The 27,489-nt window shown below is 53.6% G+C and overlaps 1 protein-coding gene across 3 annotated transcripts in view; it reads right to left on the bottom strand.

Moving 5' to 3' along the window:
- Positions 1-27,489, bottom strand: part of Pcnx2 (pecanex 2) — a 174,478-nt gene that overhangs the window by 124,170 nt on the left and 22,819 nt on the right. For all 3 annotated transcript variants that reach the window (XM_058575011.1, XM_058575013.1, XM_058575012.1), the window contains exons 8-13: positions 26,073-26,166; positions 16,890-17,034; positions 9,823-9,968; positions 7,002-7,155; positions 6,874-6,906; positions 1,623-1,794 (exon numbers count right to left, since the gene is read on the bottom strand). In XM_058575011.1, coding sequence (XP_058430994.1) covers positions 1,623-1,794; positions 6,874-6,906; positions 7,002-7,155; positions 9,823-9,968; positions 16,890-17,034; positions 26,073-26,166 — 744 coding nt within the window. The remainder of the gene's footprint in view (positions 1-1,622; positions 1,795-6,873; positions 6,907-7,001; positions 7,156-9,822; positions 9,969-16,889; positions 17,035-26,072; positions 26,167-27,489) is intronic.

The raw sequence follows: 27,489 nt of genomic DNA, 5'->3' as shown, positions 1-27,489 counted from the left end.
TATCTTCCACACCCCCTCCCTCCCTCCGGTCCTCAAGTCCTTGAGTGTCCTTGAGCTATAGACTCCAGTGCTGCTATGTGCAAATGACAAAAAGCACACAAACAAAAATAATGGCAAGAAAAGACAGTGCTCCAGAGGGTGTGTGGTCACCTGGGCCTTGCTCTGTGTACCCCCGACCGTCACCTACCATCATAGCCAGGCTCGGAGGAAGAGCCTGGCCAGCTGAGAAGGCAAGGATGACCAGGGGCCTTTGGGGTGTATGTGTGTATGTGTGTGTGTGTGTGTGTGAGAGAGAGAGAGAGAGAGAGGGAGGGAGGGAGGGAGGGAGGGAGAGAGAGGGAGAGGGAGAGAGAGAGAGAGAGGGAGGGAAGGAGGGAGGGAGAGAGAGGGAGAGGGAGAGAGAGAGAGAGAAGGAGGGAGGGAAGGAGGGAGAGAGAGGGAGAGGGAGAGAGAGAGAGAGAGGGAGGGAGGGAGAGAGAGAGAGAGAGGGAGGGAGGGAGGGAGAGGGAGAGAGGGAGGCAGAAAGAAGAGGGAGAGAGGGAGCAAGGGAGGGAGGGGGAACACTTTAAATAACATAAAAAGAAAGGCAAAATTGAGGGTAGAACAAATGCTCTCACAGGCGGCACCCCAGGAGTCTAAGGAGGACTGGCGCCTATTTCCCCAAGTTTTGCTTCCTAAGTACGCACAGAAGTTCCCTGAAGCACATTCCCTGACCCTCTGACATTATAAAGCTGCTCAGCTCCTCTGTCCATGGGGCAGGGAGAGGTGCTGGGCTTGCACAGGGCTGGAGACCGAGGAGTTGCTCCCAATACAGCAGGAAGGAAGGGGGCGGCAGCTGGGGAGAGTCCGAGGCTGTTGTACCCACCACAGCGCTCACTCCCCATCTGGGACCCCTGTGCAGTTCCAGTGCCTGGGAAAGGTGACACTGACCCAAGGCTCTGACAGACCACTATGGAGCGATTTCCAGCTCTGAGTGGAGCCCAGGCTAGTGTCCTTGGAGCTGCCCTTCATCCACTTCAGCTGGCCAGCAAGCTCATAGCCAGTCACAAGATAACAGGGGCAGTGGACGCTTCGGAGCCAGGGGCCAGCCCCACGCAGGCTCTTGGCCACAGAACGACACTGACAGCTGATCTCAGTGCCAAGCGTTACCCCATGCATGTAGGAATGTTCACTTACTTAAAACCACAGGGACTGAGAGGTGGGTAAGACTTTTTGTCCTTGCAACAAGCAGCAGTGGACTGCTGCTCCAGGTCACTCATCTAGGAAAGCAGTGACTCCAGAGCTGGGTGGCACAGGAAGCAGGTAGCATGCACAGGGCAGCATTCCACAGCAGAGACTGCCTAGACTGGAAGGCAGGCAAGGAGCACAGGGTAGGCCTGTTGAGCAGAGCACCTAGGCTCGGGTATCGTGGGGCTGCGACCTCTTGGCCACGGATATCAAAATTCTTCCAGCTTCATGTTGGACGCATGGGGGCCCCAACTCCCCACAGTCCCCTGCAGATATGCAAGCCAATGGGGAAATGTACACAGCTTCATGAATAATAGTAAGGAGGCTTCTCCAGAAAGGGATCTGGAGGTAAAGGTGAGACCAAGCTGCCCTCCCCAGGACCCACGTCCACTCACCTATTAAGTGGTCCCTGGCAGACTGCAGGAACTCTGCGGAGAAGAGCTGCAGGCCATACACAACATAACTGGGAGGGCGCCTGGCTTTGGCCCCTGCATCGAGAAGCAAAATAAGGCCACACAGCATACAAAAATAGATTGGTCTGCTATAGGTTATGATTTGGTTGTGTCCCTAGAAAACAAATACAATTCCTGAGTTGTGCCTTTTATTTTGATTAAGTGACAAGAATCTCACAGTCAGTCAACACTTGATACCACATAACAGTACATATGACACATCCTCCCTCACCCTCCCATAATCCATGCACACAGAACACCAGGAAAAGAAAAGGCAAAGCCTGGTGCTCCTCTTCCAAATCAGAATGAGACTGTCAAAAAGAACCCTTTGCCTCTCGATTCCAAAGAGATTTGCCTAAAAATTTAATTACCAGCCCTGGAGAAAAACCTAGATTGGCTTCAAGGGCTTTCTCCAACAGAGAGGTTCCATTCATTTTGTTCATTTCAAGTGCAAAGCTAACTTAAACCTGTCCTTGCTCCACATGGTCTAACTGGAATTCCACTACAAATGAGGAGCAGGATTTTAAGTTGCAGGCTTCAGTCCCCTAGTGTCTTGGAAAGCAAGACAGTTCAGGTGCAAATGCAGCCCTGCAGAGGTTGTCCCATGCGCCCTGGTGACATGCAGCAGAATGTTCTGAGTTTTAAAGGAAATTTGCTATTTTGATGACATAATTCATACAACACTTTCCTCTGAGGGGAACCACTTAGCAGACCTTGTCTTAGTCCCCAATGTAATTGTGACGAGAAATAGAAACATCCTCTGTTCTTCTCAAATTGCTAGAGAAAGTAAGGGAGAGATATAACGGCAACTTTCCATGACAAGAGCCAACAAATAATTTACACCTCACGAATCAACACACAGTTCATGAGAGCCAAAAAGACAACAGAAATGAGTTAGGGGAAGAGTGTCCCTTGGAACTTACGAACTGCCCTGAGGGTGCAAAGGGGGGGACTGAAGTGAGGGGGTTAGGCTCGAGTTTGCAGTTACCGCCTAGAACGTCCTGTATTCAGGGGTGCAATTTAACTTTCCACTGTCCTAGGATAGAAATGGTCCTGTGCCAAGCCATCTTACTCAGGAAGATGTGGGATTTACCCAGAGGCTAGCTATCTTTGGTCCTGCGACTGGCTCAGTCTTGGAAAAGTACTTTTGCACTTTTAAAAGGGAATTTTTTTTTGAGTCCAACTAGGCCACGGATTAATGACATGGAGATACTTTCTTTGCAGGAAAAAAAGAAAATCAAAGTCTCAGCCAAGTCTAAATGCACCTAGCACAGTGCATAGCTGAGTGAATTAGCTGGAATAAACAGCTTCGCTATGTACAAACACGTTTCTGCTAACTGACGGGGTTCAGGATGCAGCCAAACGACTGCCTTCCATTTGCGATGAATCTTCCTTCTGTTCAAAAGTAGAAACTGAGAGCCTTGGGCTCCGAATAGTTTGAGATGTCATTTTGTACCTTCTGAGTACCTTCATCGGCCATGGGGACAGAGCGTGGGCACTAGTTATTGAGGACACACTGGTGCCCTCCCAGAGTTGCCCTCCCCTGTTCGCAAGGCACCTGTCCCAGCCTAAGGTCTGGGTCAAGGCCATTCTGGGCACATAGATAAGTAGCAGTACGTGCACCTTCTGCCTGACCCCAGAAAACTCCCTAATGAGAAGCCCCTGCCCAGTGCCCAGGTTTGAATGTACATCCATCATCAGACCCTCAGGGTCGATGTTTAAAAACTTTTTTCAAAAAGAAAATTCCATCCATTCTACCAGGTGAAGCCTGACCATAGTCTGTTAAAGTTCACTGGACTCCATCATTCCATGTCTGTTTTTAACCTTAAAACACCCCTGGGAGTGCCTTGTAGGGCTACTGCCCAGAGCCCACCCATGCCAGCCTGTGGCCTGATGCCACGCCATGGCAGGACAGCAGATGAGGAAGAGAGCCGCACAAGAACCCACCTTGGTAGCCCACCCACTTGCATGCCAAGGACAAACAAGTGTGAGGGTCCTCTTGAGGAATGTGGGGGGGTCAGAAGCCGCCAGTGTTGGAAGAAACAAGAGTTTATCATGAGGAAGAAGGGTGACTGAGAGGATCCCAGAGGACCTGGGGCTGGGTGTAGCCTGGCCTCAGAGAGGTATAGGGGGCATCCAGCTCCATCTGGCTCTAGCCTGGGCTTCACCCCCTGGCATCAGGGAGCTGCTTCTGGCCACTGCGCTTAGCACGTTCCCAGCTCAGCCGTAATCACAGGGCCTGCTGTGAACACCTGGGCAGCCACAGGGACCTGCTTCTCTTTCCCATGACCCAGTCACTCATTGCTGAACCTGCTTCCAATGTATCCACATGACCAGTCCTCAGGCCACTGGGGTGCGCACACTATCACTCCCCTTCTGACAAGGTAAACTGAGGCAAGGGTGCAGCCATATTCTGATTTAACAACGTGCTCAAAACCTGCCACCTGTGCTCCCAGATGAAGACATGTCACTTTAACATCAAGCATTGGCTGAATTTATTAACAAACGTCTCCTGCAAATGTACTCAACCCAGCAGTTTGAAAAGCAGTCTGGGTTCTTTTAGAGCCACTTGGGAATGGAATTAGCCAATCTGCTGGAGCTGTTAGCGGGTTCTGACTTGACCATCTCCTTTCTCCAGGTTTCTCATCTATAAATTGCAGATGATAAATCTGCTTTCTAAATACTTGCACAGCCCAGCAGATTGCAGGATGAAATAGTTTATAGCTCCCTATTTCCTGTCCTCATTACAACTGCTGGAGAAATGCAACTCAAACCAGGGACTAATCTACATGGAAATCTTAAGTGAATTCATCACTGCAGTAGATAGACATGGTTAGATGGCTAGTCATGTCTTATTAGGAGCAAGAACAGCCATGTCGTCCCACCAGCTTGCTCAGTCTGTTCCTCCAGGACCTGGACAGGTTGATTCCAACTCAGCACAGCATCACAGGGTCTTAGGAATGGCACTGAGAAGCCACAGGAGCAGGGGGTACACTGGCCATCCTGTCCTAGGGTGCTCTGCCTCACCTGAGAGTTCACTGGGGAAGGCATGTTTAACAGCATGCTCCCCAAGTCACCCAGAAAACCAGCAGCCATGAGGTGCAGGCACAAGAAGGGGGACGGGGTGAGACAGTGATGTGCCACCTGGGGTGGGCCTCAGTGAGAACCTTGCCAGCTGCACATCTCCCTCACACCACCTACCAGGGCTTCTGACGATAATTACAACAATACATCTTAATACCCTAATTATGCTGCTCTACTTATCTTGACATTCAGACTCTAGGACAAGAGAAGATGTATTATATGTAAACCAATTATAGGGAACAGAGGTTTAATAAGACAGGCTTGCATGCCATGTGATCACCCAATTATAAACTCTGCTTAATTACCATGAGCCAAACAGGAGCTACTGTGGACTTCACATCAGTCCTAAATCTGGGTGTGAACTTTCTTGAAACACAACTCAGGGAAGACAGGGCTTTCTTTCACTGGAAGGGGTCTCGGGGTCCACAGGAGCTTGCCATAACAAGGGCAAGGATTTGCTACAAAGGCATGGGCTGGGACGGGTGGGGGGGAGTCAGAAGAAGGTGCTCCTGCTTCAGAGCTCATCCAAGAATGTCAGGACATCGACAGGTCAGTGTAGGCAGCCCAGAATGCTGGGGATGAAAGGTAAAAATAGTAAACCCGAGCTAGAAAATAAGAAGATCAGCTCCAGCCAGGCCTGGTGGAGAGCACCGGCAATCCCAGCAGCTCAGGGATGAGGTCAAAGCCAGCCTCAGCAACTCAGAAAGGTCCTAAGCAACTTAGCAAGACCCTGCCTCAAAATAAAATAGAGAGAGGGCTGGGGATGTGGCTCAGTGGTATCACACCCCTGAGTTCAATCCCCAGGATCAAAAAACAAAGATCAGCTTCATGCAGAAAGAACATCGATTCAGGGACATGTGAAATAGGACCTCAATCAAATATCAGCTCACACTTGTGAGAGCAGCATTTAACACAAAGACAACAGTGCATTTGGTGAGGATGTGGAGGGGGGCTGCCCGTGTGCCACTGGAGGTGCAGCAGCAGGGAAACCACGCAGATCTTCGAAACACTGCAGACGGAGCCACCACGTGACCCAGCAATGGCACTCCGGTTATCAGCCAGTGGCGATGAAAACGGCACTTGGAGGAGACACCTGCACCCCGGCTCACCCTGGCCTCACCCACCAAAGCCAAGCCATGGAGGCAGCCTAAGAGCCTGATGAGGAACCAGTAACGTGCAATGTCACTCAGCCTTAGGTGGGAGGTGCTGGCAGGTGCAGCAGCAGGGTGACCCTGCAAGCGCTGCCCCAAAAGAAGCCAGCCAGCACCCGGAGGCAGACTCAGAAGCAGAGCACAGAACCAAGGTTATGGGGGATGGGTGTGGGGAGATGGCAGTGAAAGGGTACACGGAGTCACTCCGGCCAGAGGACTGGGGTTTGGAGATCTCTGAACAGCACGGTGACTAGTGGTTAATAATAATGTGCTGTACATGTGACAGTGGCCAAGAGAGATTCCAAAGTTCTCACCAAGAAACAAAAGTAGCTCGATTGACTCATTCCACAGGTACACATTCCAGGTCATCATGGTGACCAGCTAGATTGACCCATTCCACAAGGTAGACACATATCAGGTCATCATGGTGACCACAAACCTATACAACACCTTTTAAGAAATAAGAACAATGATCCGTACCCACGAGCTGGCATTGCTTACAGTAAACGCTGGCATCTGCAAGCACACCCCACTGTGCTAAGTACACGACATGCAGGATGTGCTACACAGAGGCATTTTAATGAGCCTCCTCGACACAACACACTGAGGCGTGGTACCGACCAGCACCTTGCTCAGCACCAAGTAGCAGATGGGCAGTGAGGGCAGGCACGGTGACAGTTTTCTGTGACCTCTCCCCAGGTTGACAAGGGCCCTGGGGATTAGAAAGGAACCTCCACAAGGCTCTGCCCTGTGCCCAGACGTCCCCTCGGCCAGCACACCATGCGCTCAGAGCAGGCCGGAGCTCGGCCAGCATGCTTCGTGTCTCTGTCTACTATTTCTACTTAAGCATTTGAGATGCAGCATAGTTGTGGATTTTGCCTTTTTATAGACTCAGGAGACTTGTCTGTCTTCAACGCAAGCAGACAAGACAAGTTACTTGCCTGCATTTGGAAACTTACGTGGATTGGTGAGGCAGGGTCAGGCTGCACGCTCTGAAACACAGATCAAATGCCAGCGTCACCTCACCTTGGCGTTCCCAGGCCACGCCAGGGAGAGCACACTCACCAGCAAGAAGGACGGGCCTTGCCTTGAGCAGGGAGTACTGGCAGCTGGCCATGACCAGGCAGAAGATAAGCACCCACAGGTCTCTGCAGAAGCCACGGTTCAGCGTCAGGAATCCCAGGAGGGACACCAGGGTGCTGAGCAGGATGGACAGCAGATTCTCCTTGACATCTTCAGTGCTATGAAAACACAACACACAGGGAGGGGAGCTGGGCTGCACCCACGAGCAGGTTCCCAGCTGCGCCTCAGAGGCCTTTGGCGGCAGGGGAGGGGAGTTGGGCTGCACCCAGGAGCAGAGGCCCACAGCAGCAGCAGGGGCAGCCAGCTTAAGCCAGCCTGATTCAGCTGAGGTTTGAAGGCCTTTTCTTCTCTCTTTATTCCTGTACCATTTAAACAAAATTCTTAGTTTTGGCCCCAGGAATCTGTTTTTGGAATAAATGAAATACCATCCCTCGGGGTCTCCTTAGCCTCAGTGCTGGGCTGTCTGGGGAGGGGCAGTCAGAGGTTGCGTCCAGCCATGGGAAGCCAGAGCTTTGCCCCCAGCCCCGCCCTGGAGTGAGAGGGGGGCCACTGACCCCTGGGTGGCATGGGAACTCGTTCTCGGACACCATCTCTGAAACCAGAGTTTGATGCCCTATTTCAGGAGCCAGAAGAGCTCTGGCCAGAGAGCTGAGGGGACTCAGGGCCTCCTGCAGTACAGGGGGCCAGCAGTGGCCTCACTGTCTACTAGGTGACTATCCTCAGTGAGACGTCCCACATGAGGGGGAGGGTGGAGAGGGGCTTATCCAAACTGTGGTGTCACAAAGGGACAGGGAAAGGAGGTTGAGACCTTGGTACACAGGGGCAGCAGCACTGGCTCATGGAACTGGGTGGCTGGGGAGGGCAGAGGACAGAGGAGCTGCCGGACAGAAGGGAGCCCAGGGGTCCCAGGTGTGAAATGGTGGGGATGACTGCAGGGGAAAGAGCAGGGGCAAAGGTGAACAGAGGCAGGGTCGTGGCCTCAGAGGAGGCCGACCTCAACGGGAAGATGTGGTGGCTGAAGTGGAGACTGGAGGCCACCAGGAGGTCTGGGGGTAGGAGCTGGGGTCCAGAGGGCTGGTCACAGGATGCAGCGTGTGCGTGTTACCAGCAGGTTGGTCACATGCATGCAGGTTTCTGCACTGAGCTGATCTCTTCAGGCAGGGACCGTGGCTACTTTGTGCTGGGGTATGAACAGTCACGGGCATTTTTAAATGAATAGGCTTTGTTTTTAGAGGTAGTTTAACTTCACTGCACAATTGAGGAGAGAGGACAGCGTTGCCCCCCACCGCAGGCACATACCACTGCCCAGCCACACTCCCTCCGGAGTGGGACGTGCACCTGGACCCAAGACCCTAAAGTGCACACTGGCCCCAAGTCAGTTCCCACCAGGATTCATTCTTGGTGCTGTGCGTTCTGCGGGTCTTGACAGGTCAACGATGACCAAACACACCCTATGGTGCTGCGAGCCCTGGACCTGGGTACTCCAGCTGTCCTCCCTCGCGCCTCACCCCGCGATGGTCACATCTCATCTTCTCCAGAGTCTCCATTCCCAGAACGTCCTTCAGCTGGCTGTTTTGTCACCATGTAGATTCAGGATTTTTGGACTGGGACCTAACCCAAGGGTGGTTTACTCCTGAACTACATCCCCAGCCCTTTTTAAGTTTCTGAGGCTGGCCTTAACTTGCCATCCTCCTGCCTCAGCCTCCTGAGTCACTGGGATTACAGGCATAGGTCACTGCACCCAGCTTGGATTTGTTTTTAACATGAAGGGTTAACACAAGCTACTCCAACTCCCAATGATTCTTTTTTAACAAAAAAAAATTAATATTTAAAAGAATGCCTCATCTAACAGAATGTACGCTCTCGGATTATTACTTAAGCATTCCAGTCCCCCTTCCATGTGCCCCTTGAGTGACATAGCGTTGCTGGCAAAGCCATTAGAACTCCATTCCCTGACTGGTGGGTCTGGAAATTTACTGTTGTAATTTTGCAAGACTGTCGTTTTTTTGCAATGCAATCACACAGTTTAGGGCATTGCTGTAACATTCCCATAACAAGTTGTCCCCGGGGGTCCAGCAGCTGCAAGGCAGCCTGGCGGTCACCCACAGGATGGCACTGAGCCACGGAACAGCATTTGCCACAATGGCGTTAGTAACAGCGTTGTCAGTTCTTGGACCAACCTCTGGCACAGCCACAGCCCTGGGGACCACAGGAGAGCCCTCTGTGCATCCTGAAGCAGGGGGCACAAAGCACAAGCCCCTGCCCAGCCCTCCCCATCAAGCCCTGACCAACCCCAACCCGCACCCCACCCCCGGCTCAGCCCCAGCCACTCGGTATCTGATCCCGGGGGAGGGGCGACAGGAGGAGGGGGAGCAGGGTTTGGAGGAGCTGGTGTTGGGGTTAGTGCACATCACAGGGCAGCGCGAGGCACCACCCTCCTCCTCTCCCCAGGGCCACAGAGCCAGGCAAGGCCCTGTGCTGCAGGTGATGCCAAAGCTGTCCCAGGAAGGATGACCATGACACAAGCAGACCAAAGCACCATCTGTCCTCAAGCTTGCCTGAAACCCAAACTATGCCCCTAGTCCTCACTCCTTCCACTGTGATGGCTATAGTCCATGTTTTAAGTTGTTGGGTCTCATGGCCTCGGGCCTGGGTTCCCAGCTAAGGGGGCACAGCGTGGCAACATTCTGGGGAGCCTTGACAAGCAGCATCTTCTAAAACCATGCAAGTGCATGCTACTGCCCCACTGAGGCTTCCGGCTAACCACATGTGCCAGGGGCTCACCCACCATGCCGGGGGGCTTACCCACCATGCCGGGGGCTTACCGATCAAGCAACGCCAGCAAGGTGAGTCGGTCGTACCAGACTTTGATCCACTTGCCGGGGAAAATGATAAACTTGTAAAACTGCTCTCGGTTAAATTTTCCTTGTGCTGAAGAACATGACGAGTTTTCCAGATCTGGACTCACGTGCTTTATATACCAAAAGAAATGACGGAGAGAGGTTTCACAGAGGGGAGCCATTGTCACAGACACCATCGCTGAAGAACAAGTGCCCAAAGTCTGAAATGGGACACCCTGAGAGAACAGCAGTAGGCAAAATGCATTGAGCAACACACCCCAGCTCCACCCTATCATGTCCCCCAAACTGCTGCTCGTCCATCAGAGCATCCCCGCTCCCTGAAATGAGTCCCCCTGAAGGTGAAGATCCCAAACGACTTAACTTCTAAAAGCATGTACTGATGCAGTGCTGAAATAAACATCCACATCTTACTACAAGCAAAGAAGTGCCGACGGATGCCGTCAAGGTCACTGAAACTCGCTGTGGCAAAACCTGAAACAGTTGCTGAAACAAATCTAAGCCAGGAAGTCTGGACCACAGGGGGACTGAGAGCCAGACTGTAGGCTTCAACCCTGATTCACTCGAATCCTGTGGGAAATAATTCAATTTTTTTTAAAAAAGTGGGGGTCATATTTGATTGTCTATCCAGTCCTTAATGAGGGACTCCACAGAGCCTGGCCAGGCTGGGAGGAGGACTCTGAGAACATGGCAGGCTCAGGACAGATGCAAACCAGCTCTGGGGGACCACACCCCGTCAGGGAGAGCAGGACTCTGCTGTGGGGAGCACAGGGACCCGGATGGAGTGGAGCCCAGGGGTGGGCAGGAAAACACAGAAAACAGGAGGAGGATCCTGCAGGGGAAATGCCAAGCCTGCCCTCTGCCAGCACGTGGCCCGGCATTCAGAGCGGGTGGCCAGAAAGCCCAATGCCCGGCATGCCCACAGCTCGCACTCACAAGTAAGTGTGGCGGACGGAGCAGCCACCACACTGTTCATCACCAGTGGAGAGAGGCAGGTGCCACCAGCCCAATTGCCCAGAAAGCCAACGGCTGCCATTTTAGAGAGTGATCTGGTATTAACCCTGGTCTCTGCCACCGCGTGCTCCAAAACCAGGCCACTTCACCTCCTCTGCTGCTGGATCCACCCTGGGACAGCCACCTGGATGCTTTCTCGTGCCCCAGGCCATGAGCAGCTCTCATGCTGTGCTGCTCATCAACAGGACTCTGCCCTGCGGAGGCCGTTTCTCTACACTAAATAATCATAGTGACCACACTTTTAAAAGTATGCTAATTAAATATTAAATAGAAGCAAACACATACATTAAAAGCATTTGTTGACCATCTATTGCCCAGAACAGGAAAGAAACATCACCAATAGCACTGAGGCTCACTGGGGTCCATTCCCCAAACCCCACCACTTTCTTCCCCACCACAGAGAGCAGCTGTTCTGAGTTATCACCCCTTCCTTCTCTTCTTTTAGCACTCCTATTTCCAGAACTTGTACCCTGCTCAGGTTGATGTGCTAAAGTTCACAGATGTTAAGTCATGACTTGCTACCTGCTTCTCTTTCCACTCAATATCACGTTCCCAGGTGGATCCAACTGGGCTTGGTAGCTGAAATGTTCATTGTAACTGTTGCGTAATATTCTACTGTATGGATGGTTTACTTCTGCATTCTCCTCGGGAACACATAGGGTTTTGAATTTCTTTTAATTTTCTTTTTGGCTGCTATGAATGTCCTTGGACATGTCTCTCAGTACAAAAGTATAATAATTTCTTAAAAATATGCACCTGTGAATGGAATTGTGGGAACACAGATGTCCACCTTCGCTAGGAACTCAGTGGCTTTCCAGGAAGTGCACACATCTGCCAGGATGGGATGCTGGTCACAAAGATGCCCCATCTGCCCAGTGACACCAAGTGCTTTCTGAGGGGTCCTGCTGGTCTACATCCCCACAAGCCGTCTGCAGGGGTGTGTGGCCCACGTCCTCACAGACGTTTAATAGTGCTAGGCGGTCTTCTCATTTCTGCCAACCAGGTAAGTGGAACATAGCATTTGATTTTAATCCTAATTTGCATTTCCCTCTTTACTAATAAAGCTGAACATCTGTGGTAACTTTTTCTCTTCATGAAATCATTGGCCCGTTTCTCTCCGGAGTGACCTGCTGGCCTCTGGTATGTATGCATGCGTGTGTGCACATGATCTGTGCATGGTCAAGACCTTAATTCATCATGTCCCACAAACACGTTCCCAGACTGAGATGTGTTGTCACTCCTTGATGATATTCTGGACAAGCAGAAGTTCCTGATAGAGGTGCAACATGATCCATGCTGTTCCTGGGCTGTGCGGAGGGTCTGCACCCTGGGGCTTAACTCGTGACCCCTGCACCCTGAGGGTGGAGGTACCCTTGATCACATCATCTTTATTAAACTCGTGCGGTTTTGCCTTTCACGTCAAAGTCGCTGGTCCACCAGGAATTTGTCTGACCATGCCGCGTAAGACTGGGGTCCCTCGTATTCCCCACAGGGGAAGGGTCCTCCTCATCCTAGGTACTAGGAGGCTGCTGGCGTCCTGCTGGCTGAGGCTGGTGCTGTCCTAGTCCCTGCCCGCCTCTTACTTCCTCTCCCCTCCTCTGTCTCTGACGAGGGCTGGGCGAGCCACACCATCCTGGGCAACTCCCACCTTCTCTTCCTTACACGCTCTGATCCTCCTTCCGTCTGCCCCTTTGCAGCACCTTCTTCAGGTCTAACCTCCAGTCTCCAGGCCCTGCTCCCGGGTCTGACTTCCTGTTAAGTCCTGTGTGTTTATTTCCTTCCTTGTGTTTTCATTTCTGCATCTGCAGCTTTTGCAGACTTGCTCCTCAGTTATGTGTTCGCTCCCCCCTCCGCTTTGTTCCACCTGTCCAGCTTCCTGGCTCCAGGTTTGGGGGAGGGTTGCTCCCGCCCTCTGCTGGCCTTGCCACTCTGATTCCCACTTTCTCATATAGCTCGCAGCTTCCCAGGTCATTGTCCCCACCAGGCACCAGGAAGCACAAGGTGTAGCACCCTTCAGAATGAATCCTTCAACAACCTGGACCCTCAACCATCCTCGTGGTGTGGCTAAAGCTGCAAAACTTCCTGCAGGTATAGTGTGCTCATGGAGTCTGAGGACAGGTGTCCACCCTCTACCCACCTGTAGACTGAGGAGGAGTTTTCACCAAGTGCCTCTGTGGCACTGTGACTGCAGGGTGCTCAGCAGTCTAGGTGACGGGAGGCTGCTGCTGGACCCCACCACGCTCTGCCTCCTGCTCCTGGGTGTGGAGCCTGGCAGAGGACACCGGCTTTGTCACCCTTGCAGTGAGGTCACTACTTGTCACACTCACAGCACCCGAGTTTTCTGTAGGTGCCTTCCGTGGGAGCCTTCTGTGTGTGCCTTCTATGGCAGCCTTCCCTGGGTGCCGTCTGTGGGTGCCTTCCGTGGGTGCCCCAGCCCCTGCAGGTCTTCTATTTCTGTATGAATGTTAAATTGTGGATATATATATATATATAATTAAATCAATCACTGTGACCATTTTTAAGTGTGTCTACTGCCTGCTCACATGGTGCAAGAGAGTTCCAGAACCTTCTCTTCCTGTATTCACCAAACAACTCGGCAGCCTCCTCTCCCACAGCCTTGGCCACCTCTGTGGTACTGTGGATGAACAGCTCTGGAACCCCGGGTAAGGAAGCCCAGCTGTATCAACACTTCTGTGACCAATTTCACTCAGCACCTTGAGGTTCATCATGTCACAGCAAGCCTGGGAGTTCCTTCCTCTTCCGGGCTGAATAATATCCATTTGCACATACACCATGTCTCAGTCACCGGCTGCACCTTTCAGTTATGGGAACAGTGCTGCCACGGCAGTGGTGTGCAGGCACCTTTTCCAGGTGGGGGATCTCAATTCTTGGGAAAGCACCCACTGGGTCCCCCAAGCCATGATTATATTTGTTGCTCTCTCTGTGTTTTCAGAATGGATTTGAGGCCAGCTCTCATTCCTGTGGGCTCACAGAGAAGGCACAGGGACTGAACAGAAGGGCAAAGGGGAGGAAGGAGGGGGCCAGCTGTGGCGTGGCCTCAGGGTGACACAGCCACTTCCTCTGAGGGCCTGCAGAACTCCACCAGGAAGCAGGTTTGGGAACCTCTCCTGTCCCCACCACCACCTCCTGACTGGGCTGATTCCAGTGTAACACAGGGAGGCCCACCCATAGGAGGGCAACGCGCTGACAGGTCGCCCTCAGCAGCAGGAGGGCCCGGTACAGGACCAGCTGTGACTGCCCACCAGGGGCTCGGGGTCCGCAGCACACCTCCCCTGCACAGCTCCTGGAGCCCGGTGCAAGAGAGACCCCAGGGCACAGGTGCCTGGCGCGTGTCCCTGAGAAGAGGGACCAGTGCCTCACGTAGAGGGTCAGGGTGACAAGTGCATGGCCACGTGTGTTCTTCCTGAGGTGAGAGAGGGACCCCCAGCCCGGGCTCAGTGGGGCACCCAGGCCCTGGGCAGGCAAGGAAAGGGTCTCGCGAGAACGATGTCCGCACCTTTTGTACAACTTGACGGTCCTGATTGGCTGAGCTGTTTACTGCTGCCTTAGGAGTATTCTGATTGGCTGAGCCTTAATGAGCATTCTGATTGGCTGAGCAGTTTATTGCTGCTTTAATGAACATTCTGATTGGCTGAGCTGTTTATTGCTGCCTTAATAAACATTTTTGTTTTAAAACATCTCTGAATGTAATGGAAAGAAAAAATAATGTGATTTCTTTTATGGAAAATAATATTCCTAGAATTTCAATTCTTTTGCCTTAGATACCAAGGAAATCAAGAGCTTTATGTTTTGGCGAATCATAAAAATTATTCTTCGCCTACTTTCTGGTACAAAATTCAAATTCGAATCCAAATTTTCTCATCATCTTAATATCACTGGTTCGCTCAGTTAGTAGATGTTTATTGTGCAGATTGTAGAAATCGAGAGGATCTCAAAAGAGTTCCTTCTTAGGGTTGGAAGTTTCTGGGGGGAGAAGAGCAACCTTGTCCACAACAGCGCCGCCGACGCGCACATCGGGACATGTCGTGCAAGTGAAAGACCTGGGGACATAGAAGACACCCCCATGCCACCTGGAACCCCTCCTGTTCAGAACGACCCGCCTGGGTGAGTTCCAGAGAAGTAGGAAGGATTCTGACCCTGTGGGTATCGCTACCAACGACGGAAGTCCCCGTCACAGCCCACACCACTCTTCCAGGCACTGCATTACCACCTCCACTTTAACTGTGGAGGCCCCACTCGGCCCGAAGCCATAGCGCAGCTCCTCCAGTGACCCAAGTGAACCCATGGCCGCAGCTGCCATCTCGTCGGCCATGTGAAACCTCTTCCAGCAAGACAGAGCTCGAGAGGCAGCGCGCAGGGGTCCGTGGTGAAGCCAGGTGGAAGGCACACATTGGAAGAGACCCGGACAGACAGCTGAAGACAGACAGCAACAGCAATGCCACCTGCAGTCCAGCATGGAGGCAGATGCGCCCAGAGGGACCCTGGATCACAGCAGCGTGTTACTTACAACAGATCTACAATCAGGCTTGTGGCTGCGGAGACAGACCGTGCGCTGTAAAGCCAACACGTGGAGGTCTACTGTGTGGAAGGGGGACGAGACTGCCTCCGCGGACCCTCCCCTGGGTCAGAGGAGGCGCGGATGAACTTGAACTGCAGGCCTCCTTTGCGGACCTGGGGTGGTTTCCCAGGTCCTTGGTAGGAGTCGCCTGAGGGTGGAAAGAGAAGCCAGGGGAGAGGAGAGCAGAGGCCGCAAGAGCAGCTCCCAGCAGACACAGCCCCGCTGAAAAGGTGGCTGGTGGGGACCCTGGTGCCGGAGTGGGCTGGGAGAGCTCAGGGCAGAGGGTGAGACAAGGACTGGAGCCCGACTCTGACAGGGACACGAGAGCCCGGAAAAGGTCCGCCAATGCCCCAGTACAGGACCCCGTGCCCCCCCCCCCCCGTGTTGCCAAGGGTTCCCATGGAGCCCAGGTGACACCAGACAGAAGGGGACCTGGCACAGCACCCGAGCAAGCCTGCTGAGCAGCTGGGGAAGGGCGCAGTGCAGGTGAGCAAGGCCAAGGGACCAGAGACACCAACCAGGCGAGGCTGGCACGACAAGGCTGGGACACACACGTTCGGAGATGGAGCCTATAGGGCACAGGTACACTGAGTCATGAGCCTCCTGCAGAGGCTCGCTGTCCCCTTGAAAGGCTCACCAGGAAGTAGAGGAGTCACAAGGGAAGGTGAATACCTTCAGGTATTACGAACCCTGTGCCCCTCTCGCCTGGTGACTGTGCCACTGGTTGATGCCACCGTTCTTATACATTCTCATAAAGAAGAAAGCTGTGAAGGGTTACGGGAGTGCCAACCTGGCACTGACCCACAACAGCAGTCCTGGGCCACGCCTGTCATGACAGCTCTTACAGAGTTGATCAGTTTAGGAGCAAGGAGCTGCTTGGCTTTCACAATATCTGTGTGAAAATAGTAGCAATGCCACCGTCACAGGCCTAGCTGCCTTCCAGATCCCACTGGAGCTTGGCTGCAGGAGGGTCGGATGTCAATGAGGTTTCTCTTGGGAAAATAAGGGAAGGCTTCAGGTGCTAGACCTCTGACATCACCTGCCCCAAGAATAACATCTCTCTTCAAGTCAAATACCTAGGGATTTTTGAATATTTAGTATAACACAAGGTTATCATTTTTTAAAAACACAGATGTTTTAAAAACCATGGGGGGAAAGGCAAACTAGCCCATGAGTTCTTGTGGGACCTGTGCATCCTAGCAACCGAGATCAATGCAAATGAATTTCTAATGCATTTGGAAAAGCCAGTGAGATGGTGACAATCCTTTTAGTGTCGATGGAAGGTCACCTGCTGTCCCATCCATTCTCTGGACTGCCAAGCATCACAGATGCATCTACAATTCACCAGGGACATGGGACTCGGTGGGAACTGACTATGCCCTGGAACCAGGGCTCAGAGCTTCTAGAGCACCCACAAACAGTAACCCCGCACCGTGCATACCCGGGGCGTCTCTGACTGGGTCCTGCGGGCCACCATGAGGAGCAGCTGCTGTTGCAGGGCGCTGACGGCAGGGTCCCCCGAGGACGGGTCTGGGCTCTCGGAAGTAGTGGTGCTGGAGGAGCTGGTCTGAATGGTCTGAATCTCCCTGAGGATGGAAAGAACAGCAGCTGTGGTTACCCGCGGGAGCCAGAGGCATCTGTTCATTACACACAGACTTGTAGACACTAGGGATGCCCACGACAGGAGCACAGGGGCCCTGACAGCCAGTGTGAGCAGCTGAGCGTCCCCAGTTACACATGCGTGCCCCCTGGGGGCACAAGGCCAGCCCCGCACACGCAGAGATCATCCAGGCTGCTCAGAGGGGCAGCGTGCCATTGGGGTGGGCACGGGTGTTCTGGAGGTGACAAGCTCAGATTTCTATGTATGGATTGCTTCGGGTTCTAGGCTCATCTACTGTGAATACAATGAACAGTGGGCTGGTGAGTCCCCAGACCCCAACAAGCGAGAAGCAGCAATGGGCTCCACTGCAGCTTCTCTGTACCCCACACTCTTCTGCATCACCCCAACATGCCACTGCAAGAAAAGTTCAAATTACAGACAAGAAATGCCACTGGCCATTGAAAAGGGGGCATTACGAAGGGAGTTGTGACCCGTGTCTCAATAGCTGTACTGTGTCTAACAGGTGGATGGGCAGGGTTAATGGGTGCGTTAAGCAGTCTTAATCCTGGCATTTCCCCTTCCATTCAGAAAGCAAAACCAAGACCCCCCATCTGATCTCCAGCCGGATGCCCGTGACTCTTAGGAGTCGATACTGGCAGCCTATCCAGGGGTCATTTCTAACAGGACTCCTACAACATAACCCCCTTCTATTCAACCATCCAAGACTATGTCCTTCCCTGGACCTGGGGTCAATTATGAACACCTCTGTCACTCATCTGGCCAGTGCTTGGCTTTGGACTGGGAATATAATACAATCCTAAAAAGTCATCATGGAGCAAGAAGGAGTCGCCTAGATATAGGGAAATTCATGGGTAAATTTTTATAGTTCTTAAAATGTCACAACAGTTAGGAACTGCTTTTCTCCTGGCTTTTAGAGGCTATGTGAGTAAGAAACACCTGGAGCTACAGCAGTCACATTGCCACCATGAGGCACTAGCCCAAGACTGCAGGCAGAGACAAACTGGCTTTCTGATGACAGTGAGGAGCCTCTGAGTCAATAGCCTTGGCCTGACCACACCTTTGGGCGTCTGGCTTTCTGATTTATCGTGGCTCCTCACTGCTGAACCCGTTTTGGATCAAGTCTTGTGTTACCTGCAGTCCAAACGGCACTACGCAGACCTCTGAGCCAGAAGCCACAGAGATGAAGCACCTGTGACTCACAAGCCACGTGCTGTGTGATTAAGACCGACAGGTGCTGCTCCTGACAGACAAGGCCGTGCTCACAGACTCAGGGGCTTCTCTGTACCATGGACATGACACATTTGGTGGAGCCTTCCTCAAAGAGAAGCGAGTAGGGCCGGAGTCCACGGGCTCCTGCACCCTGCCCCATCGCCAGCTACACAACGGCTCCTTCTGCAGCCTCTCTGTGTCCCCGCGAGGGCTGCATCTGCCATGCAGGGGACCAGAGAAGACCAGAGCCATGCTCACTGAGCTGGCTGCACTGCACAGAAACCGCCTGGGGCCGCCACCGTCACACAACTCTGTGTGCTGGCACCTCTCCTCAGCAGGGTCAGAACCTCGCAGAAACCACAGACCAACCTGGCTGCCCTGGGCTGGGCAGGCAGCAGCAGTGGGAGCACTTGCCTGCTCTGGGCCAAGAGCAGGGCGCCAGGCTATGCTGACGGGCACCCCCAGGGTGAGGGCCTGAGAGAGCACTGGCTGGGGCCAGGCCTGCAGAGCGTCCTGCCAGGAGCCAGGACAAGAGCAGGTGCCCATCAGCTGCACCCTTCCACGTCACTAGGTCACCTCCAATTGCGCAACAGTAATAATAATGATAATAATACTACTATGTGGGTTTCTTGCGAAGCCACGTAAATGTGCAATTTAAGGGTCCAGGGTTTGGTTTCCTCCGCAAAGTCCTGTGGGTGAACTCTAAAATTGACCAGAGTTGTGGGTCGACGATTGCTCTGCTGCTTGCTGTGACTGGATGCGTGTCGCTCTCCGGCAGCAGGCAGCTCCTCAGTAACATGGCTGTGAGAGCTATCAACAGCACATGTGGACAGATGCTTCTTGTTCTCATATTGGAGAACAGCATTACCTCTGGACCTTTGCACATGACATGTGCACTGCAGGCATCTCTGTTGGCAAGAATGAGGAAGAAGGGCTTACCCTTGATGCGCATCTAATTCTTTATCGTATAGACTCAAACAGCAGGTTAGGTCCCCTCTGAAGAAACCACCTCTACAGGAGTTGAGTGTTCCAGAGAAGCCCAGGTGAAGCGCTGTCCTCTGAGTACTTTGGGCCACAGTCTTCACCCCAGGGCTTCCCGTGGGGCCAGGAGGGCAGGCTCCGTACTGCTCAAGCGGAGGAGATCCCTGGCCTCAGTTGAGTGCACTTCTCCAGGGTCCTGCTCATGTGGTTGTAACCCACTGACCAATGGGCACCAGTCTGCTCATGCCAGTTCCCAGCAGACTATGATGTCATCAGAGTCACTATAGACAGGTAGCAGGAGTCCACTGAATTGCTCCCAGGTCAACGTCCTTTACACATAACCCCTTAGATTCTCGGGGCTGCTCCCCTCTCATCCAAGGGCAGTGGATACCAGCTAGAGCCGACACTTCCTCCCACACTCACAGCATAATGTGCAGGGCACTGTGTCAAGGATGGCTTCCCCCCTCAACCCTGCAGAGGGAAGGGAAGTAGCCTCGCCTGCAAGGGAGGTTTCTGAAGTACAATATGCGACATGCGGTGCAACTGGTCCCCATCGACCGGCTCTCTGCTTAGTCTCTGGCAAACTAGTTCTGTGCAGGGTGGTGGCAGAGATAAGCTTCTGGAGACCAGTGTGAGCTCTCGTAGCAGTAGAAATGGGGGTGCATGGAGAGCCTGTGGGAGGAGCAGAGATTGCAGGCTAGAGTTGATCGAGGCTGGGCCAGTACATTCTCATGTGGACAAAGGTGGCTCTAGAATTGATACTGCACCACATAGACGCCCGTGTTTACCCATCTGAGCCGTGGCCAGCACACAAACAGCAAAGCACACAGGTCGCGTCTCCGCTTTCCCATGGATAGGGAAAATCTGAAATGCTAGTTTTCAGATTTAAAATGACAGCCTCCTAGCCCAGAGGCCCCTCTTGCTCCTGTCCCTCCTTGTTTTCCATAACTCCTGGGGATAGGGTGCCCAGAGAGATGGCCTAGAGGTGAGTCAGCGCAACCCGCTCACCACCCCTCGTGGAGGAGGTTGGAGTCCAGAAGCTCTGTCTCAAGCTGCAGCCCAGGCCTGCAAATGCTCACAGGGACGCCTGTCCACCGGGCAGCAGCTCTCCTGGCAAGGACAGAGGGGCCTGCCTGAGTCCCCAGGCAGCGGCCATGGGGAAGGCAGGCAGCTCTGCAGCACGGGGTCCTACTGCCCCCGTGTGGCCACCAGGTGCACTGCAGCAGGGCCTCCTCCCTGGCAGGACCTGGGAACCTTCCAGCCCCAGCCCTGGCGGAAAGTGTGACCTCTTCCCAGTATGGCTAAGAAACCAGAATAAGGGCAGGGGAAGGATCGAGAGTGAAGGTTCAGAAATGAGGGAGCAGGATGTGGGAGGACAGAAGCTGCCTGTTTCAGGTGTGCCTTCTGCTCTGAGAACCAGGGCACCGAGAACCCCAGGTGTCCTTCAATGTGAAGCAGCACACAGGCTGTCATCCACACAGCCACACCAGCCCACACTCACGGTCTGGATGCTGTGACCAGAGGCCAGCGCTTCCAGCCGCACCTGCGTGGACCTGCACTGCACCCCAAACACCACCTCCTCTCTGTTTTGAACACCTTACTCCCTGCGGGGCCCCACCTCCTCATGCCTGTTCAAACCCAGCCACCATCTCTTCTGAATCAATTCCGGGGACGTCAATTCCCGTCTTCAGAGCCGACTGCATAACCCTCCTGACTGCAGGGGCAACTCCAGAGTTTGTCCCAGCAAGTAAGGGTGGTTTTGTTGAGATAAGGGTCAGGGAGGATGAGTGTTGTCAACAAAAGCATGAGAACCAGAGAAGCATGAGAACCGGAGAAGCACGAAGGCTAAGACCAGGCCTCAACCCACCCTCAGCAGAAGGTACACAGGGGGCCTAGAGACTGAGGGCAGCCATGAAATCAAACCTGACTTATAAGCTGAATAACACCCGCTTTGATGTGTGCTAGATGGATTCAGAAACTGTAAAAGCCAGGAATAATTTAATTTAGATAATACATTGTGAACTATTCTGTTGAGGTGCCATCTTTGGTACAAAACTCCCCAATAGCGATGCTATAAACTGATCTGTTCCAGAGGATTCTCCCATCCCATAGACTGCTATGCCCACTGTAGGAGTTGCGTGTCCTCAAAATGACGGTGAGTCCCGCGTCTCTGCATCAGCTGCGGAGCACAGGCGTTGTGTATGTATCTGCATTAGCCTGCTGACCACGCTAGGAGAACTGGACTCGCACTGAGATACAGATCTCTCAGAGAAGAAAGCTCTGCTCTGTCGCACTGAAGAACTTCTAGGCACAACAAGTCCAACTTTCAGCTGAACAAAGAACAGACACTGTTGGGCACTAACTGCAAAAGTCCACTCCGCAGTGAACTATTCCAGCCCACTCAGAGGAGCCACTTGGCAAGGACACGGAACGCTGGGCTGGGTCAGCCACCAGCAGCTTTTCCAAGCAGCAGTTCTAAATGCTGGGGTTCCAGTCGAGGGTCCCTGTCCCCACTCCTGAGGAAGCAGCACTGCTCAGGGCACCTGCGCTCTGGCAGCTACTGCACAGCCGGAAAGCACTGCTTCCCATGGGCACAGTGGGCCAGGCAGGGAAGTGAGCTTCCTCTCCTGGCTTCCTCCAGACGTCCCCAGGAGACTCAGAGCTACACTGCTAACAATTCCCTATTCATACTTGGGAGTCGGGACCTAAGACTCTCATGGCAACAGGCTTAGCGACAGCGAAGAACAGCGGGTTTCTTGCCAGCACTGGGTCAGGGCTTAATGGCCTAGTTGGAGGCCATCCCAGCCATTAGGGTCACATTACAGGGAAAAGACTGCTTTTCTAGTACCTTCCATGGCCAAATGGCTTAGAGACAGCCCCAACCAGGCAGACTTCCAAGTTCGAGATCAAGGTTTATGTTACTGTGGCAGGAGGTCTCAAAACTGAGTGACATGGGAACTGGGGGCACAACACCAAAATGCCTGCTGCAAAATGCCACTGACACCAGGATGCTGGACCTCAGCAGGCCAGCAGGGAGGACACTGGGGTTGCCCACCTGACAGCCCACACCAAGTGACCAGGAGAGCACCAAGAAAAAGGTTTCCTCCTGGCCAGAAGCCAGGACCTCTTACTGGGTGATGTCCCAGCAACCTTCAGCCACCATCCGGCCACTTCCAGCCAGAGTTGGCAGCAACCGGCTGGAACTGACCAAGTGCCCTTCGTGGTGGGACTGTCTTGAGTACCGCATATCCTCTCCCAGCCTTTAAAGCACCCCAGTGAATTAATTGTGGAGGGTTTCCCTCTATTTAAAAGATAGAAAACAGATGCTTAAATGGCTAAGCAACTGAACCATGTCAAATAAAAACTTAACAGCAGTGCTACAGCTCACTCCATGCCAGGCCGAGGCAAGAGGCGCTGAAACACTGAGCCTCTTCCGTCAAGCACGTCGAGTCCCGGGGCCGGGTTTCCCTGGCTGCCAACTTGCTCAACAGGACACAGGCCTGGGACACCTGAGTTCTGTGCAGAGAGGCTCAAGATGACTCGTTCTTTGGTTTCCCACTCCCAGAGGAGAGGACCACATTCCACACTCCAGTGTGCCGACCAGGCCACAGGTCACGCTGTGCCTCCCACCACTCCAGGCAAGGAGCTGGAAGCTGAGGGTCCTACTTGAACAGGGTAGTGTCTTTATGCAAAGAAGCCAAGCTGTTTCTGCTGCATCAAGGACAAGAGTGGGGGTCCTCCGGGCACTTCACTCCTGTCCAGCCTCTCCCCGCAGCCCCTCAGCACCAGCTAGAGCCCCGCCTGGGCCATGTCTGTCCATCATGCGGTGAGCCTCAGGGCAGCATCTGCTGAATACCTGCCTGGAGGACCCAGAATGGGCTACAGGGACACGCCAGCCCAGCAGGACCTCGAGGTGGAGCAGTGGGAACCTACCGGGGAGAAGGGTAAGACTTCCATGAGCAACTTAAGAGACGGTTTTGTTTTCCCAGGAACAATCAGCAAGGAAAGTGAGCCTAAGAGGAGAACCGTGACTGGAGTCTGAAGGCTGAGAAGGCCAGAGCGCGAGACAAAGGGGACTTCAAAGGAGACCCGGAGGACCCTGCAGTGGGAGCACCGGGTGCCTCCATGTGGATCTCGACATGGGCACGGGCTGGCAAGAAGGGCCGAGAGCAAGTTGATGGGCAGGGGTGCTGGGCAGGCTGACAGCAGCCCAGGGGCCCGGCCAGACACACACAAGTGACCTGTGGTCTGAGAGATTTCAAAATACCAGCATTAAACCAAGTAGACGCTCATGGCAAAGGAGGGTTTCCAACTCCTGCAGACAACGCCGGAAAACCCAGGCACTCTCATCCCTCCATGCACCCAGGTCCTGAGCCACTAGCCTGGCCCTGCGGGGGTCACTCTTCACTACAGTGTTGGAGACAGTGACCAGGAGGTGGCCCTCACCCTTGGGGACAAGCAGGAATTGAAGACATTAAACTGAACCAGCTAGTTCATTTTTCTCCTGTTTTTCCAGCACTTTTTCTTTCATGAAGTCATTAGAAGACACCCAGGTCACACTCAGCACACCACAAAGTCCTGAGGATTTCTGACCCACAGAAATCAGCCGCTGCCTGGCATAGCTTCCCAGGCCTCAGACTTAGGGAGGTGTCCGAGCCCAGGATGTCCACAGTGAGCCTGTTGGACAGCAGCAGCCCACTCCTCGCAGCGCCGAAGGGCTGCTCCTAGGCACAGCATGAACAGAGGGCAGCTCGTGACCGTCCTTCCAGAACCACTGGGCATAGCCCCGTAGCTGCCAGGTGAAGGGCTGGAGCTCATGCTCCTGTGTCAGACAGGAAGCAGCTGCCTCTGCCACACCAGGTGAGCGCTGTGTGGCCACGCTACCCTCATGGTCCCGCTGCCGGCCTCGGCACTGACTCCTTCAGAGGCCAGGCTGTGTGGAGGTGGGCATTCCTGAAGACCGCTCCACACAGAAGTGGCTCCGTGTGTCTCTAGGCCTCATGTCTGCCAGCGCCGGGCGGCTCCTCAGAACCCTGAAGACCAGACCCTCAGCACTGCAGGAAGAGCAGGTGGCCTGTGGGGCCCGTGAGCAAGAACTCCTCCACAGCAGCATCCACACTCCAGAAGTGTCAGGTCCGGTGTCCCCAGAGCCTTTCTTGAGTGGAGGGAAGGGACTGGGGTGGTGGGTCCTTCCTGTGTGGTACAGAGCAGGTCCCAGATGTCCCGTGCATCTGGACAGAGCTGGGCAGTGAGCGCCGTTCCCCTGGCCCACCGCTACCCACCCTGCACTGTGCAGCCTGACCTCGCCCAAAGCCCTATACTAAGCCCGAGCCTCGGGGCAAAGCAAAGTCTATGTATCTCTGGGAAGGGGGCAGGCTAAGCTGAGATCTCCCCTCTGGAAAGGAGACGTCGAGGCACTGGAGGACTTTGTGAGGAAGGATGGTGGGGCAGTTAGTGGGCGGCACCTCGGTGCCGCACGTTCAAGACATAAGGATACTGGAGACCCACGGCCCACCTCTGATCCCGTCTGCACATGTCCGTGTGTCTCAAGGCTTTGGGTGTGCGGCTGTCTTCTAACCCACGTTGCTGGGTTAGAAGACTTCAGCTGAAGTCTTCACACAGGATCAGGTGGAAGGTCGTTTCTCTGGGGTGGGGCTGGCAGGTCTTCACACCTCACTTTGGGGTGGAATGGTAGGCTTCCGTGTACCCTAGGATAGCTGAGGGACATGCAGACCCTTGGGGCCAGGGGAGGACAGCAGGCCAGCTCCACAGCTGTATTCTATGCGCTGACTTTTGGGTCTGAGCAAGCAGCCATGGTAGAGCATCCCGACAGGAGGTGCTGGGGGCCGGAGCTGAGGGGTGGACAGCGACCCTCCCTCTCCTCTGGGGTTCCATTTGCGAGGAGACTTAGCATGCTTTCTGGAGAAGAGGAGGAAGGAGTGGAAGGCCAGCGGGAGTGGGGACAGTGTTCTTTCCGGGGGCGACTCTGGGGGGCTCGGGTGGCTTGGAGCAGAGTGCAGGGGCTGGGGTGGGGATGAGCTCCCAAGTCGAAGAGCACCCTGCAGCTGGCACACTGTGGGGACAGGTCAGTCGCTGCGCCAGGATCCCACTGGCTCTCCAGGAATCCCCACACACGCCCAGGAAGAGTGTGGGGCCCCAGGAGCTGGAAGTGAGGTCTGTGACGTTCCCTTCTCCTCTCCAGGTGTGACACCTGAGACACTGAAGTCACCAGGGGTCCCATAGATCCTGAAATGCGCACAGTTGTAAAGACATGCGCATGGTTCACCTGCATGCCCAGGGCCAGCGACTGAGGTCTGCCCACCCAGATTGTCCCAGGGGAATCATGGAGCCTGGGCGAACCCCATGTCCAGTCCTGCTGACCAGCTTGACAGCAGCCCAGCACACATGGACACGCACATGACCTGGACGTGCCAGTGAACTCAGTGCAGCCCCATGTAACTAGGAAAGCTGTTTGCACACTGCAGGGTGTTTCAGGAAAGCCGGCCACCGAGCAGCGCTTCCTCAGGATCAAGAGCCACCTACCCTTCCACAGCACTCCCCGACGGGGCCACCAGCTTCCTGAGGGAGCCCTTCTGTTGCCACGGGGTTCCTCCCTGTTTAAACCTCCACGTTGCATTCAGTTTTTGGTGTAATGAAAATAGTTCTGTTCTGCGCTGGTTATTCTGTGAGGTCAGGTCCTCTCTGGTACGAGAGCTACGCCTCAATGTCCCCAACATCCATGCCTCCTTCTAACCCGCTCCACACTCCCCCCGCGGTGTCACAGCCCAGACCTGCCAACAAGGGCTCACTCACCGGGCTTGGGAGACGCAGGCAGAGTCCAATGGTGGGTGCTGGAGGGAGCCTTCCTTCTGATTCCCTGACTTCAAATAACAGGATCTGACCTCCCCTGCAAAGTCAGGAAACGTCAGCCAGGTGTGTTGCAGGAGGGTTTGCATGCAACTTACTGCCTTCACGTTGGACCCTGGGGACCACTGTGCACACTGCAGGGCCATAGAGCGTGCATCATGAGAAGGTGCATGACGTCCAAAAGAAAAATGTTCTTTGCCAGACCTCCTCAGCAGTACACTTCACTACTTAGCTCTTTACTGTTTTTAATCAATTTATTCAAATAATCTCTTAATTCACTGTTCATGTATTCCCTTCATGTGCCAGCCTGATCTTGCCCAGGCTATAATGGCTGTTTTCTCTCTCTCTCTCTCTCTCTCTCTCTCTCTCTCTCTCTATCTCTCTCTCTGTCCCTGACACATACACACAAACACACACACACACACACACACACACACACACAGGTACTGTGCACAAAAACAGGCTTATTAAACATGCAGTTTTGATTGGCAGACCACATGAGACCAGCCCTTCCTTTGAATATGCAGATGAGCAAGTGCCTCAGCAGCTGCCTAGGTGTCAGCCTGTTAATGAGGAAAGCAAGGGACGGGATTCATCTGCAGAGTTAAATTAGCTCTTCCAGAGGGCTCAGGGTACTGAGGTGTGAAAATCAGCCTTGATGCAAATCCTCTCCCTAGAGCACCGCCCTAGTCCTCCTCCTAGAAGGCCCAGGAGGCACGATTAGCCCATGTGCTGTGAGCGTCTGGGATGCGGACCCCGGCTCCACACTGCAGAAGTCAAGGTCAGCCAAGCCCTTGGAGACTCTGGGGGTGCTGCTACTGCTCTCCACAACACGAGTCTGTATTTCTGCAACTTCAGAAGTGCCGTGGGTGATAAGCTATGGCACTACGTAAGGCAGCCATTCAACTCATCCTCCAAGCTAGGGCCCTTCTAAGAGCAAAACAACAAGCCTCGCTCGTCCATGAGGACCTTGGCCAACGTGCATCTCAGGAAAACCAGCACCCATGTGTCTTATCTTTGGAACCTTGAACTTGCCACTTATGTTTCTCTACATATACCACTAAGTCCTCTTTATAAGAAGGTGCTGAAAAAAAAATATACCAAGGGCAGATTCTCAACATATATCCAATAAATACATACGTGATCCTGGGCAAGGCCCTGAGGAGTTTACAACCAAACACATCATTCATTAAATGAGTACAAGTATATAAATAGTTACAGGCTGTGATATTGGCAAATAAGGCAAAGAATAAGGTATTGGGGGAGCCAGAAACTGCTGCTCCTGGTTAAGGCTGGGGAGTTCAGGAAAGGTTTTCTTGATACTTACCTTAGAATTAAAATGTGATAGATAAAGGCACATTGC

This window comes from Marmota monax, unplaced genomic scaffold, assembly GCF_021218885.2.
Source record: "Marmota monax isolate L192 unplaced genomic scaffold, Marmota_monax_Labrador192_F-V1.1 WCK01_AAM20220418_F8-fsc00071, whole genome shotgun sequence".
In the NCBI taxonomy this organism is placed as follows: Eukaryota; Metazoa; Chordata; class Mammalia; order Rodentia; family Sciuridae; genus Marmota; species Marmota monax.
Note: the sequence above shows the minus strand (reverse complement) of the source record. Positions and strands in the feature narration are given on the sequence as shown.